The sequence below is a fragment of the Aphanomyces astaci genome (assembly GCF_000520075.1).
Source record: "Aphanomyces astaci strain APO3 unplaced genomic scaffold supercont1.20, whole genome shotgun sequence".
Classification (NCBI taxonomy): Eukaryota; Oomycota; class Saprolegniomycetes; order Saprolegniales; family Verrucalvaceae; genus Aphanomyces; species Aphanomyces astaci.
Genome location: NW_009798283.1, coordinates 563628 through 578047, shown reverse-complemented (window position 1 = coordinate 578047; position 14420 = coordinate 563628). Strand labels below are relative to the sequence as shown.

Below are 14420 nucleotides of genomic sequence, written 5' to 3'. Positions count from 1 at the left end.
CTCCGCCATCAGGCGCTTGACATCGCCATGCCGGACAAATCGTTCGTCGGCACAGACGAAACGTCCCATTCTTCCTTCTTCTTCCTTGCTCCAACAAGGAGGTCTTCAACGCTGAAGCCCAGTAACTCCATGACTGGGCGACTCACGATGAGTTCGGTTACAGTCGACGCATCGTCGACCCAGGCCTTCAGACCGCGCAACACAAGCGGCCCACACGTCGTGTCCAGCAATCACGCAGTTGAACTTGACGCTGCGCGTCATCACGACTGGCTAGGCGTCACTGCCATATGGGTACGCCAAATACAGCACCCAATGGGAGACAGTCCCAACTTTGACACCGGCTGCGTCCAACGCATCCATGACGCCGCGCGTGACAATGGACACGTCCGAACCAGAGTCCAAGAGCGCATCGTCCACGCGGACGATATTCTCCAAGAGCACGCCGCGCTCTGTCTTCTGGCGCTGCGGCTGGTTGACCAGGACCTTGATGCCGTCCTTCCAGCGCTTGACTTGCGCTGCCAACAACGTTTCGGCTTCGCCAGGCGCGGTCTTCGGACACCGCGCCACACGGTGACTCATGTATCCGCACTTCAAGCAGCCCTTCTTGGAAGAGGGCTCGGCATTCTTGGGCACGATCATTTCGGCCTTTCCACCGACTCTGCCATTATTCTTGGCGGCGTCCTCCCGGCCGCCTTCACGTCTTGTGACTTGCGGCTTGCCGCCTCGTGGAGCTTCTACCGGCTTTGCTGCCGGGGAAGGCTTGGACTCACGGCGAGTCCAACATACAGCTGGTGGCCAGCCGCAAATGTCCGCAGCCAGTTGACGTAACGAAAGACGTCGCTCTTCAACGCCTTGTTCCGCTGCTTTTGAACCGCTGTCTTCAGCGATGCGGCTTGATCGATTTCGTCATGACTTCGATGACCATCTTGCCTTCTTGGTGAAGTACCCACTCCTGATGGTCTTGTTCCAACGAGCGCATCAGCTCGTCAAGCATACGACGGACACGGGTCTCCGCGTCCAAAATCTTCGTATCGAAACGAATCGCTCGCTGCAGATGTTGCTTCAAAATGTCCAGGTCTTGAGGGTCTTCCTCAAATACTGACTTGAACCACGCGACCCACTCATCGTTCGTGATGGAATTGTGGTCGCAGTGAAGTCGGACAGCGCGATCCGGCGCTTCGAAAACTGGTCCATGCAAGCACTCACAGGCATCGCGAACGGACGCGATCCATTGCACTGCAGAGCGTTGATCTGCCCCAGATACTTCTGGTACTCGCGCATAAAAGCGCGTCTTTCGGCCTTGGTTGAGCCCGAAAATATCTGCGGCTGCGGGAGCGCAGGCTCGTTCAAACTTGCGCCGTACGGCCGTAACCGCCATCGCTGCCCATGTCCGTATCGTCACGAACATTAGTGAGGCGCCTACTGACTACCATTCACTAAAGTTCTCTGTACCTCCACTAAGGTATCGGAACCTTTGACACAGCACACACACAGAGTGTGTGTGTTTATAATGGGTCAAACTAACGCGCGACCCAATTGCTCTGCATACTGCAGAACAGCGTCCCATTATCCGGGATGTGCGGTTTTCTCTCCATGTCATGTCCGACGCCGATGCGAGATTGAAGTTCCGATTTGATGTCGTCGGAATCCAGCGCCTTGTCTGCGCCCTACGGCTACCTGAAGCGGTAATCACGTCGGCCCGTGATCGTTGCCTTACTACTGAGGCCCTCTGTATAATTCTCTACCGCATGTCATACCCGCGCCGATACTACGACATGATGGCAACATTCGGCCGGTCACGAGATTCAAATTTGTCGAATCTTTAACGCTATAATCGACATCTTGTTTGACAAGTGGAGTCGCGTGCTCTATTTCTGCAATGCCGCTGTCGTTCCAAGAGTCGCCACGTATGTCGCAACGATCAAGGCCAAGGGATCGTACATGGGCAACATCTTCGGATTTATTGACTGCAGAAAGTTCGAGACGTGCCGCATCACTCAGAAGCGCGGCCGAATGTCCGCCGACTTTCCCGACATGCAACGCGTCATCTACAGCGGCCACAAGCATAGCCTCAATTTTCAGGCTGTTACTTCACCGGACGGACTCTGCGTGCAATCTTGGGGACCGGTCAAGGGGTCGCGACATGACACCGCTCTGTTACGCTTGAGCAAACTGGAAGCCTTTTTGGACCCCAGGCGCGATATTTTTGGCGATTATCTGGTGTACGGTGACCCTGCGTATGGCGTGTTGGAGTGGATTTTCTCCGGCTACAAAGCCACTCATTTGGACGACAAGAAGTCGTTTAACTCGGCCATGAGCAAAGTACGTCAGTCGGTTGAGTGGTCCTTCGGCATCATGAAGAAACCTTGGTCGATGGTAGGGTACAAAATGCACCTAAATATTATGCTGCAAAGTGTTGGTAAGGTGATTATGGTTGCGATGTGTTGTTCTCTAATAGCCACTGCTGTTATCACGGTGGAAATCAAAATTGTAGCTACTTCAACCTGACACCGCCATCGCTAGAGGAGTATTTAGTTAATGATGCCAACTAATACATCGAATGTTCAAACTCAAAGTATATTTTCACTTAGCGTTGAGTTATTTGAAGCAAATGACGGATAAGTTCCATCATGTCGTCGTTTCTCTTTCATCCTCGCGTTGCTGATTTCTTTCAATTCTATCCTTTTCCTTTTCCTGGAGCTCCATCTCAAACTTATACTTCTTGAATTCATGTTCTTCGTGTTCCAGCGAAATATCGCGCTCTTGCGTTTCGAAAATGGCCTTACGCTTGCGACTTACCACGTCGCTGTTGGTAGTGTCGCCATCTTCATTGGACGTGCGACGACCGTGGTTAATCGCTTGGTCCGGCACATATCCTGCTGAAGTGTTCCGCACCCCGCACTGTCGACGTTCCGTCGACCAGCACAGCAACCACAACGGTGGTTAGACTCACAGTGCAAACTGACTGGTATTAACCTTTTATACTAACCAGTCATCGATGTCGGCCACACGTCGAAACCAAACGGATCTCAAAACCAGGCGGATCTCGACCTCCCATGTAGGTGCGGTTTGCCCTCGGTCATTTCCCAGGGTACACGACGCACTTCTGCGGACGCGATAGAATACTTCCCCCTACAGAGGATGACCAAGGGTCGCCTCTAAGTCGTTGCGCAATTTCCTTGACGGAGCCGTCGCTGGCATTCTTCACGATCCAGCGGCGCATGACGACCGCAATGTGTTCATAGAGTTGGAGGGCTGGCTCCCACGAAGCTTCTTCTTCGTCCAGGCCCTTCCACTTGACGCGCATTTTGATTTTTCCGTCGGTGCTGCGGCGAACGCCCAAAAGTTCTTCGACGAAAAAACCTTCATCGCCAAACGCAGCGTAGTCCACCAGGGCATCGGTGACGTCCAATGCGGCATCGCTGAAAAACTTCAGCCGGCTGGCATGGTGGACCGACGTCGTAAACGGTTCCACGAGCTGTTGGACTTCCATCACATAGTCCGAGTCGACCCGCGATACGCGGTACGGACCTTTCCAGTTGAGTGCCAATTTGTTGGGGAACTTGATGATTTTTCCCAAAAGCACAAAATCGCCCTGCGCAAACTTCGCTAAGCGCACATCGCTTTCTTCTCGCGGCGGCCTCGCGCTTGCTGCCGCAACTTCTCGCTTCGAACCGCTACGTCGCGGTGCATATTTTCCATGGCTTGTCGCAGCGCGCCCATGTGCTTTTTACGCGCCTTCGACAGCCAGTCCACCGTGAGTACTTGCTTGGTCCTTGGGTGTTCGAACCCAGCTAATGGCGTTGTAGACGGCAAGCCTTGAAACGCCGTCACTGGAGCCACACCGCCGAGACGGTCCGCCGGCTGGTGGTTCAACGCGCTATGTACCAGGGCCAACACACGGTACCATTCGTCCGGTCGAAGCTTCATTTCGCTGGTCAGGGTCTTCAACCCTCGCAAGATAAGTCGATTAACGACCTCCACCGTGCCGTTCGCCCACGGCCTGTACGGAGTTGTGATGTGGTGATGGGCACCGATCATCCTCTTGATCTTGCCCACGACTTCGTTCTTGCAATGGGTTCCGCCATCGGAAACCCATGTCGACACAATGCCATGTGTCGCAAACCAATCCATCAGGGCTATCGCCGTGCTTTCCGCGTCGGCCGTTGCCGAAGGGAACAGACGACAAAACCCACTCATGTCGTCCTTGACGACAAGCACATATTTCCAGCCATTCGCCGCTATCTCAACTGAAAAGTGGCGCTCCGAAAACTCTCTAATAACCCCTTTACGAAACAAATTCACGAAACACAGTAGTTTTGTATAGTCAATGAAACCTTATTAAAACCATCATTCGGAAGTAATACACAGACTTCAAAATTGACACTGGTGAGAGAAATTTGTCCACAGATCCTTTAGCCACCAGGGAAATTGAAGCACGGCACAAATGCATGGGGCTGCAGTAACTACCAATACGTTGGTTAATAAGTTATACGTGCTTGAGCCAGCACATGCCAGGTGCAATGAGTGCCGTCAATTACACAGGCTTGCATATGCAACTTCGTCGAAAACCCACTTGCAGCCTGCAAGTGCTGGCGTCATTCTGGTATTCGTGACGAAACCAAGTCTCACTCATCTCGACTTCCATTGATATTGCTAACACCAACGTACTGCACCTCAGTCTACCGCAAGTAGCTTACTATCAGTTCTTGGCTTACACGTTAGTTCTACACACTGCCCACAAACTACCTACAAGCTACAGCACATGCGTTTGAAGGCCAATCATCGCCGTAGAAGACACGGCATCGTCGCACGGTGGTGTCTGTCATATACAAAGACATACAGTAGGTATATGCATGCAGTCGTTGATGGTAACACGGGATGTAGAATTGGGTACTACTGTAGAACTGCGGAGATTGCCGCGCATCCAACTCCTGCTGCAAATGTCAGATCTGCAGCTCCATATCATTTGCACTTCAAAGCGCACGTACATGAATGTTGGAGCTGAGTTTTCGGACCGGACTATTGTTCGGGTGGGAGGAGAGTGCTATGAACCTGGACACATGGAGCAACGGGGTCGAGGCGGATGGAAGTGGTCAATGAGAAGGTCATAACAATCGTGGCCATGGTTGCGACGCCGCATCAATCCGGCGTCGCGAGCATGTCCACGATTCTTATGACCTTCTCATTGGCGGCAGTGTCTATCGAGATGGTTGAGGTGGCGAAAATAAATAAATAATTTATTACGCACTTGAGAAAGAATAACTTATTCGAATAACTTAAATATCTCGAAGATCTTGAAGTGCGTGATATAGGACTGGGACATTCACGCAATTAACGTGTTGTAAGTGCATTTCGCAAAGATAGCATTATATTCAAAGCATTTTGCGCATTTGGTCAGCCCAAACGGCGATCGCACTCAAAAATGACCATCACTCATGAAGCTCGCTGATTGACTCAAAATTTAGGTCACCAGAATTTCGAGGTCGAAGTAACCCACAACAGGAGACTTGGAGTATAAAATTATATTTTAAATAGATATTATATTTTTTCAGAACCCCTGGTAATAAGCGCACCAAGCACGGCGGGTGTCGCACTTGTACATTGTCTATATTCACCCGAACAGACCGATGGGGAGTGCTGTGTGAATTTCGCTGAAAGGAGTGGAAGTACATTTTCGAGGGCCACTGTATAAGCAAATACTTCGAATTATTTAACTAACGTTATATGGATTGCAAAAATCCGTGGTAACGTTTGTATCATGCGTTCATCCAAAATTAATACTAGGTCATACAATAATTAGTAGAATGAGAATAAATTAGGATAATACTATTAATAGGTCATTGCATGCTAACGTGTCTACCTAGTATTACTGTAATAGAGTGATTTTGCTACTGTAGGGGCCTTTTGGGAAGATGCAACAGACAGGTCATTGTAACTTCTTTATTACTGAAGCAATTTCAACTCCTCTTTCGAATATACTTCTTCAGACTACACTTGAAATGGGTTACATTGACGTGATGAATAGCCAGGGTCATCGTCGCCTTCAAAATTTGAGCGGAAGATGTGTCGATGGAAATCAACACCCAAAATGTGTTAGTAGGTGCTAGTATCTACTAAAAAATCTGATTCAGCTTCACTGATTGGCTATAAATACCACTATCACATGGTTTTATTGGATGACCAAGGTTCATGGAATCGTCAAGCGACTTGCCCAAAGCAGGAACTCCTCCATCGATCGATACACATCGTTCTCCACTACTCCGCACAACACAGTATTTAATCCTTCATTTAAGCCCTTGTGTGTTATAAGCCTTATTTGAGTGAAGTAAGTGAACGCTTTAATGACAAAAGGAGCCTCAGTAGCTGAAATACTCTGCCACTTTGTCAATATTTCATGCATGTTTTGCCCAAAATTGGAGTATAAGTGAAAATTGAAGACAAGATCATGATCTTTCTACGACTAGTTTCGAAACTGTGCCAAATTCGAAATATTTCATATTTATATTACAGTTTGTATGACCCTGGTATAATCCCAAAAGGCCCCTACAATAATATATATAATTCTTTGTGGAATAATCACTGTGAACAAATTGAAGACTTCCAAAAATCACGCAAACGCCTTTTCGGTAGTATTTCGCATCCGGATAAGCCTTCAATTTTAAACATGATGGCACTCCACACGACCCACTCGAAGGAGCGATAAGTCGACAACCAACAAGCTTCACGGCATACAAAAAACTGTTAAACACAGTAAAATTGTAATATTAGGTTATGCAGCACAAATGCGAGCGTCCAGTTGTTGTATATAAGTCAGATTTCGCAAAGGCCAGTTCTATTCTATCCGCATCATATAGTCTCTAAATCCATAAATTTAGAACCTACCTGTAAGAAATTGTTGTATTGGCTGCAAAAAAGGCTGGATTTGTGGTGATGTGGATGTCCGCTATATCCGAATAACAGCACTTATCTCGCACGACTCCGATATCAATGTCCTTGCGATAGAACCATCTGAGACCGAGCAATGGTGCAAGTGGTGGAGTGACACCGACGACTTGAGTCTTTGGACTCAGGTCAACAACGACCTGCCTTTCAAACAAGCGAAGAACACGACGAAGACATGGGATGCGGTGGCGGACAAGCTCTGTCAGGTTCCTGGATTTGGCAAAAGCGGGTTGGATAGAAAAAAAGCCCCCAGCCGCTTCTACCAATTCCTGCGTGTGCACAGGAAGTTCCAGGTCGGTTTCAAGTACCTCTCCGGTGTCAAACAAGACGACACAGGCAAGATCATGCTGCTCGACGAGTTGTTTCAGCTCTTCGACGAAGCAAGCGACGAACGATAAGTCGAAAGAGCAACGTCAGCGGCCAAGGCCACGGAAAAGGAGGCTTCCTGCTCTGCCGCGTCCGCAGAAGTGCGTCGTGTGCCCTGGGAAATGACCGAGGGCAAACCGCACCTACATGGGAGGTCAAGATTGTCCTGGTTTCGAGATCCGTCTGGTTTCGACGCGTGGCCGACATCGATGACTGGTAAGTATTAAAGGTTGTTAATACCAGTCAGTTTGCACTGTGAGTCTAACCACCGTTGTGGTTGCTCTGCTGGTCGACGGAACGTCGACAGTGCGGGGTGCGGAACAAAGAATTCTTTAGAGCATCGTATCGACTATACAATTAGTGATACGGAAGCTGAGCCGTCAAACCGCAAGTCTCGTTCGCCGGAGCGCGAAGATGACCCAGTGCAGCAGGCTCCACGAGAGTGTGAAGGCCGCGGACGTCTCCGTGGGCCTTTCGGCTCTCCTCGAATAACCCAACTTCAGGCCATTGACCGGATCGGGTTGGGAACGCAAGGCAGTGGCCCAAGATGTGCAACATTCGCTGCACCGGCAATGGCAGTGTGTGTACCGTTGCCATCCGAGCAACCAGCTGTCGCGCAAGCAGCTGAGGATGTTGACATGGGATTTGACGATGCCGTGAAGTACTCAACGCGCCGGCGTTGCCACATCCACCGACGTTCAAGGGATCAACGAAATCGGAGCGTCGTGCATTTATACGCAAATACCAGCGATACACGTCACAAATCATGGCATTGCAATCAACGGGTCAACGTCCGTTTTTGATGCCAGTTGGTGCGTGTATGGACCTGTTTTCAAAGCGACGCATCGCTATGTTTAACTTTGGGAAGTCACATGGCGATGTGACAGAAGACGAGTGGGTGACCTGGTTCATGGAGGCCCACGATGAAGAAGCGCCTTTATGCCCACGATGAAGAAGCGCCTTTATGTGGCTGTGCAGCTCGACACCAAGATCCTCGACGCCGACAATCGAGTGAGTCGAATGCTTGACAACTTGATGAAAACCCTCGAGGCGGACGGCCAAAAGTGGGTGCTCCATCACGAAGGGAAGTTGGTGGTGGAAATAATCACAAAAGCGATCATGCCAGCACCGCTCCCGCTGGCCGTGACGAAGCAGCTGCAACTGCAGTGGAACAAAGTGCTCAAGTCAGACTTGTTTCGCTACGTCAAGTGGCTGCGGCAATTGGCCATTGGGTACCAGCTGTATGGCGGCATGGACGAAGAAAAACCGTCGAAGCCGCCGGCAGAGGAGCCGCGGAAGGGAAACTCGCGGCCTCGCCCACGTTTCAGCCCGGTCCGTGAAGAAAAGCGGCCCAGTGGCGCGCCTGTCGCGCCTCCTACTTGGCGTGCCGATAAATGAGACGAGCGACCGAAGCTTAAGTGCCTGAAATGTCAGTCGACGGCACACCGAGTGCAGGAACACCCTGGCATTACAGATACCGAGGTAAAGAAGTTGATGGACGACTTCCATCAGGCGCGCCGTCGGTCGGTGAGCTTCGTGTCGACCACGAAGCCTGCAAACAGCATGGAGTGCCAAGCGTCGATAGAGGACGTTCTCCACTTCCTAAAGTGTTGCTTGACTCTGGGTCCGACGAGACGTTGGTGTCGGAAGGCCTCCTCGTGGCGCTGGAGCGCCTTGGAGCAAGTCTCAACGTTGAGACAAAGCCAAGACTCATGTTGAAGTCGTATGGAGAGACAACCAAGCCTCTCCATGTGACACGGCAAGTGCAGTTCAAGACAGTGACGTTGGAGACGTCAATCGGCCCCCTGGTCTTGCGTGGACTCCGACGTGGGTCGAAGAAAAGAAGATGGAGATCGACGTTCTCATTGGACGTCCCGTTATGGAGCGACTGGGGTTTTCAGTCGACGCTTTGAAGCAGCGTCGAGTCTGGGATATGGCCGAAGCGGAAGATGCCGACCAGACGTCGGCAAATGTGAAGCGGCTGCAAGAGGCGTTCCAGGAAGAACCCTAAGACGCATTGTACGCCGAGGACGTGGCGTGTTCCACTCCAGCAATGGAGAAGCCCGCCGATCAAGACGGCGAGATAAAGCGCATTCTCGACGGCAAGATTGCCGAGGCCATCCAGCTTGGCCTCTCCCCTGCGCATGAAAGCGAACTCCGGCGTATTTTGGATGATCACGCCGATGTCTTTTGCCTGGAGTTTGGGCAAGACTTGCGGTGGATGTCGAGCCGTTGAGAGTACGGCTGAAGGAAGGAGCGGTGCCCGTGAAGTGTGCGTTGCGCGGGTTCCCGCCGGCCCACATGGATTATTTGAAACAGCATGTGGAAGAGCTCGAGGCCGCAGGCCTCGTCTACCGCTACAACCGTGCGACATGGGCCGCAGCGCCGCGGATTGTCGCCAAGGAAGCCCCTGGTGAATATCGAATGACCATCGACTCTCGCCCGATCAACGCATGGACGATCCCCATGGGCCAACGGTGGAAAAGGAAGCGTTTGCGTTCGTCGAGTCGTGCTAACGACTGGAGTACCTGGTGCTCCGGCAGCACGGATTCAGACTGTTCACTGACCACCGCAATTTGCTGTACATCTTTAACCCGCTGGGTTACAACAGCAACATGGCTCGGTACCAAGCCCACAAGCTCCTACGGTGGGATATGGTGATGACGACCTTCCCCTACACCGTCGAGCATGTGGCGGGGTAAGCGAACCTATGGGCGGACCTGCTCAGCCGGTGGGGTACCTCTCCGTTACCTGCGGCAGTGGCGAGAGTGTGACAACTGATTGTTGTCTCGCCATACAAGACAAGGATTTCGCCTGGCCGACGCCGGCGAAAATACTGGAAATAGAGAAGGCAGCCTGGAAGGCTGCAGGCGAGGACGTCCTCAATGTGGCATGGAGCGTCAGTGACGGGTATTACGTGACCGCCGCTGGGAAAATCTGGATCCCCGAGGCCGTAGTGGATCTGCATCATAGCCCACCAAGACGCGACCGGTTACCACGGAGTGGACGTGACAACCCAAGGCGTACTCGAGCGGTTTGAGTGGCGAACCGCAAAGGAAGACCTGAATGCCTTTGCTTACACTGCCTGTGTGTCGACGGCACGATGGTGCCGAGACCCTGGGGCGCTGCCCTGCATGCGGCTTGCAAGATACGGATATATCTACGGATAATACAGGTTCTCCATTCTCCTCTTTTGTTGATGGCTACAATAACTGACGAAAGCGACACCACGCCGCTTCCCACATGAAAGTTCGCATGTCGCCACGACATCATTCTGCTCCAACAGGTGTCCCTGTCGCGACTGTGGGAGGGTGAATACGGGAAGGTGATGGCGATCTGGGCCAAAGGTTGCGACAGAGTTGAACAGCATGCCTGGATTTTCAATGGTGAAGAAGCCGTGCGCGCTAAAGGCCAGGTTCGAATACCTGTTGGCAAAGCACGAGAAGGGGGAGAGTGCGTCGTTGCGCAAGTCGGGGACAACCGAGGAGTACTCTGAACGTGACCAGCTACTGACAGGCATTAAGTTGCGCGTGGACGAAGCCGTGCGCAAGGATGCTGCGAGGCGGAAACTGGAAATCGTTAAGAATTCGGGATTGATCATGCGCCAATTGGTCATGGCAGAGCTTGAAACGTCTGCCAAAGAGACCGAGGACGCTGAGATCACTCCGATCAAGCGGCGCAAGAAGTCGAAGAAACCAGCTCCTACCCTCGATATTGCGAGCCTTATGGGCATTATTCGTGAAGGCATTGAGGACGACAAGGAGCGGTGTGAGGCGCAACGTTTACAATATGATCGTGAACAAGATAATCGCCATGCTGAGCAGCTTGCCGCGCATCAACGTGCCTTGGTAGATTTAGTTGCAGCAATTGCTAAAAAATTGGAATAAAAATATTTCAGTCCGATTAGGAATAATTTCACCTAATTCAAATTCAAAATAGTGATGTAGACCAACAATTAGGCCATATATAGGAGTTTTGACGAGTGAATATGCATATTTTCCACCCAATGTTGTTTTGGACGTTGAAATCGCTTTGAACGTCATATTTTTATTGTAATAATATTGAATTTCATGTTAGTGCAAGGATTTCCTTTTGAAATTAACTTGCACTTGTATTCGTCAAATTAGACAGTAGAGGTTTTCCGGGTATACCCGGTTTTGTCCTCGAAGGTAGAGAAGTAGGAGGCTGAGGGCAGCCTCAGTTTGGAAGGGGGAGTAGTCAAGATGTCGGACAAAGATGGCGGACAATGGCATAGAAGGAGAAGAAGGATAGTAAATATGGAAATAGACACTCTGGGATTATCCCATCCTTGACTCTACTACACCCTCAAAAACCTCGCGGTGACGAGCCGCGACAGCCCATTCTAACTTGGTGGTCATACTGGGGCTAAACTAGGCAATTCTAATTAGGAATATTTCTTAACTAGATTACATCACACAGATTATATCAAGTATTCATTCAATCCTGGGGGTGCTACATCGAAGTACTGTACATTGAGAGTTGATTCCCCTCAGCTTTGAGACAGGTGTGGCAGTTAGTCAGGAGAATGGCCACACGCCACAGGATGCCTACTGGTGCATTGCGAACTTTCATCTTTCTGTCGTAGCTTGCGAAACACCACAACCCTTTCACCAGGTGAAAGCTCCACTCCACCGATTCCCGGACGGAGCTCATGGACGAGTTGAAAATAGCCTCGAATGATCCTGGAATAGCGCAGGGAAATGGGCAGGATAGGCACTGGCGGCATCCATATGCTGGGTCGCCATACAAACAATAGCGCGACAGAACCCCGTCTTCCTTCATCCTCTCCATATGCGGCTCATGGAGAACATGGTGGAATCGTGGCGCCGCCCCACTACCGGCACGTACATGCTGATGATGATGCCGTCAGGAACGGTAATACCTTGCCAGTTCAGACAATGGCGACGGAGGTGACCGTTGTACACCGAACGTTGAAGGTTCTCGTGTTCTTGACCTTCTGCTGACGGACGGCTGATGTACTGCTTCGTCCCATCAATGAACGCAACACAGGTGCGCAACCCTCTGAGCCCACTCTTCGACTCGATCGCACCGGCATAGGTTTCTACTGACATGCTTACAACAGACATACGTGTTGACACGTACCAACTTGGTCTACGAGCAAGGCTTCCTGAAAGAGGATCACATCGCTCCAAGTCTTGTACTGAGCAGTTGCGGTCGATGCGGCTGCAGGCCTCGACGGAACGCCCAAATTCATCGGCAATAGTGAAAAGTCGACAGGGCTCAGCCAGGCGTCGACACAGGATTGCAAGTGCCTCGAGCGACTCCACTTGATCGGAGATGGATGTACTTAAAAAGGCTGGCAGTCGTAGAGCCACAGCGAGCACGCGGATTTGCTCAATTGTGAACCGGAATTTGTGCACTGCCGTGGCGTTGTGCATGTCACGGTCGAAATTGTTGTACGAGACTATTGGCTTCACGGGCCTCAGTCTCATGAATTTGGATGCCATTAAGCCTTGAATTACGGTGAGAAACATGTCGAAATCACTGCTGCATTACGCAGCAATAAGGGACACCAGCTCTCTATTGCGAAGGATGCGCGGTTGGGGCATTTTTGACCAATAACATAATCCGGATAATTTAGAAGTTAACTCAAAACCTTTCCGAAAGTACTGATATTTTCGTCAAAGTTGGGATTTAGATATGCCCGAAAGTTTGAAATTGCTTGGTTTTCAGTTCACTTCCGCAAGTTGAATCTTAGCTGAAAAGCTCTTACGAAAACTCTCTATTATGGTACAATAGTTATTTTTACTCTATCGGAAACCACAATAAATAACTCCACCGGAGAATATGTTTAAATATATTTTTGATCGCTGTTGGAAAGTGCTGCAAAATCTACGGAAGCAATATCGCTGCCCAGGCTCGAGGACGATACAAAGCCCACGGGTGGCGGCGCTCGCTGCAAGCTCGACCAATGAATGCGACAAGAGCAGCCAAGGCGCTAACACCATTTTTCTGGGTGTACAATATATCCTGCACATACATGTACAGTAGATACATACATGCATGACTCAAACAAATATTTCCCATCAATCCATACGTTACATCGAAGGAGCTCGTCAACGTTACTTCCTTATTAAAGATGTTCGAGGCATCGATATTCTTCGAACTTCCCCCGTTTGGCGTGATCATGCCTTGGGTAGATAGCACACACGGATCTCTGCTTGGGCGGCAACCCCTTCAACACCCAACGGATGACACATGGCATGTCGGAAGAGTGGCCAACAGATTGGAGCTACAGGTTGGAATATATAGGACAAAGGTGATCACCAACACGCTAGTCGTTTCGACTTGACTCGTACACTGACTTTGCCAGCAGCAACGCGTCAGACTTCCGACAATAGCAAATTGGTTTTACGCAGCACAACGGCTTTTCTTTACCGTGCCAATTTACGACTCGAGAACGGGTGTAAATCTCGTTACAGTTCCCGTTTCTCTGTTAGAATCCATGTGTAACTGGCAAAATGTAACGATGGCAAGGTTGCCGACCAAGAATACAGCTTGTCGCATCGTTAACAAAATGATGGTAAGGCTGTCGAACAAGCTAAAGATTGTTGCACCATTATCGGGCAAGGCCGTTGAAGAAGGCGTAGAGAAAAACATTTAGTTGATGTAGTTTAGCATAGTATACATTTTTGTAGTTAGTAGTTTAAGACGACAATCTAATCACTTTCCAATTTATTCTGTGAAGCTCGCTACCGTTACATTTGGTAGCACTTCCTGGTTCACTTCGGCAGCAAGGACTTACACCGAGGGGCATAGCTCGGAGGTTGTAAGGTTACGCAATCTAGCTCAGGCAAAGGTTCAACGGCGACCTTTCATAGCGACTAGTGTCGAGTTAGCGATCACCAAGTGTTTCTTTTTCCTCGACAGTACTCTCCTTAGTATCCGACATCAGAGTCGGTAGGGGCAGAGTCAACCGTTGGGAAAGGGACATTTGGTGCGTGTGAAGAGTCACTGCCGACAAAAAAGTAAACGACTGCGGCGAGTGGGAAAGTCAAAAGCGGAGCGGAGCGGCAGCGGCAGTGGCGAGCGAGAAGGTTATCCAGCGAGACCTTCGCAGCGAGAAC

At 50.4% G+C, this 14420-nt stretch overlaps 4 protein-coding genes across 4 annotated transcripts; 3 read left to right on the top strand and 1 right to left on the bottom strand.

The window, feature by feature from the left end:
• Positions 1-1598: 1598 nt before the first annotated feature.
• Positions 1599-2947, top strand: H257_08841 (hypothetical protein; the record flags this gene model as incomplete). Its single annotated transcript, XM_009834907.1, has 3 exons — positions 1599-1685; positions 1855-2381; positions 2749-2947. 3 exons carry the CDS (start codon positions 1599-1601, stop codon positions 2945-2947), a joined length of 813 nt encoding a protein of 270 aa, XP_009833209.1.
• Positions 2948-5086: 2139 nt separating this feature from the next.
• Positions 5087-7343, top strand: H257_08840 (hypothetical protein; the record flags this gene model as incomplete). Its single annotated transcript, XM_009834906.1, has 2 exons — positions 5087-5218; positions 7074-7343. The coding sequence occupies 2 exons, from the start codon at positions 5087-5089 to the stop codon at positions 7341-7343; spliced, it is 402 nt and encodes a 133-aa protein (XP_009833208.1).
• A 3351-nt stretch (positions 7344-10694) lies between these two features.
• H257_08839 (hypothetical protein) lies at positions 10695-11270 on the top strand (the record flags this gene model as incomplete). Its single annotated transcript, XM_009834905.1, has 2 exons — positions 10695-11159; positions 11259-11270. The coding sequence occupies 2 exons, from the start codon at positions 10695-10697 to the stop codon at positions 11268-11270; spliced, it is 477 nt and encodes a 158-aa protein (XP_009833207.1).
• An 840-nt stretch (positions 11271-12110) lies between these two features.
• On the bottom strand, positions 12111-12785 carry H257_08838 (hypothetical protein; the record flags this gene model as incomplete). Its single annotated transcript, XM_009834904.1, has 2 exons — positions 12111-12394; positions 12449-12785. The coding sequence occupies 2 exons, from the start codon at positions 12783-12785 to the stop codon at positions 12111-12113; spliced, it is 621 nt and encodes a 206-aa protein (XP_009833206.1).
• Positions 12786-14420: the final 1635 nt, after the last annotated feature.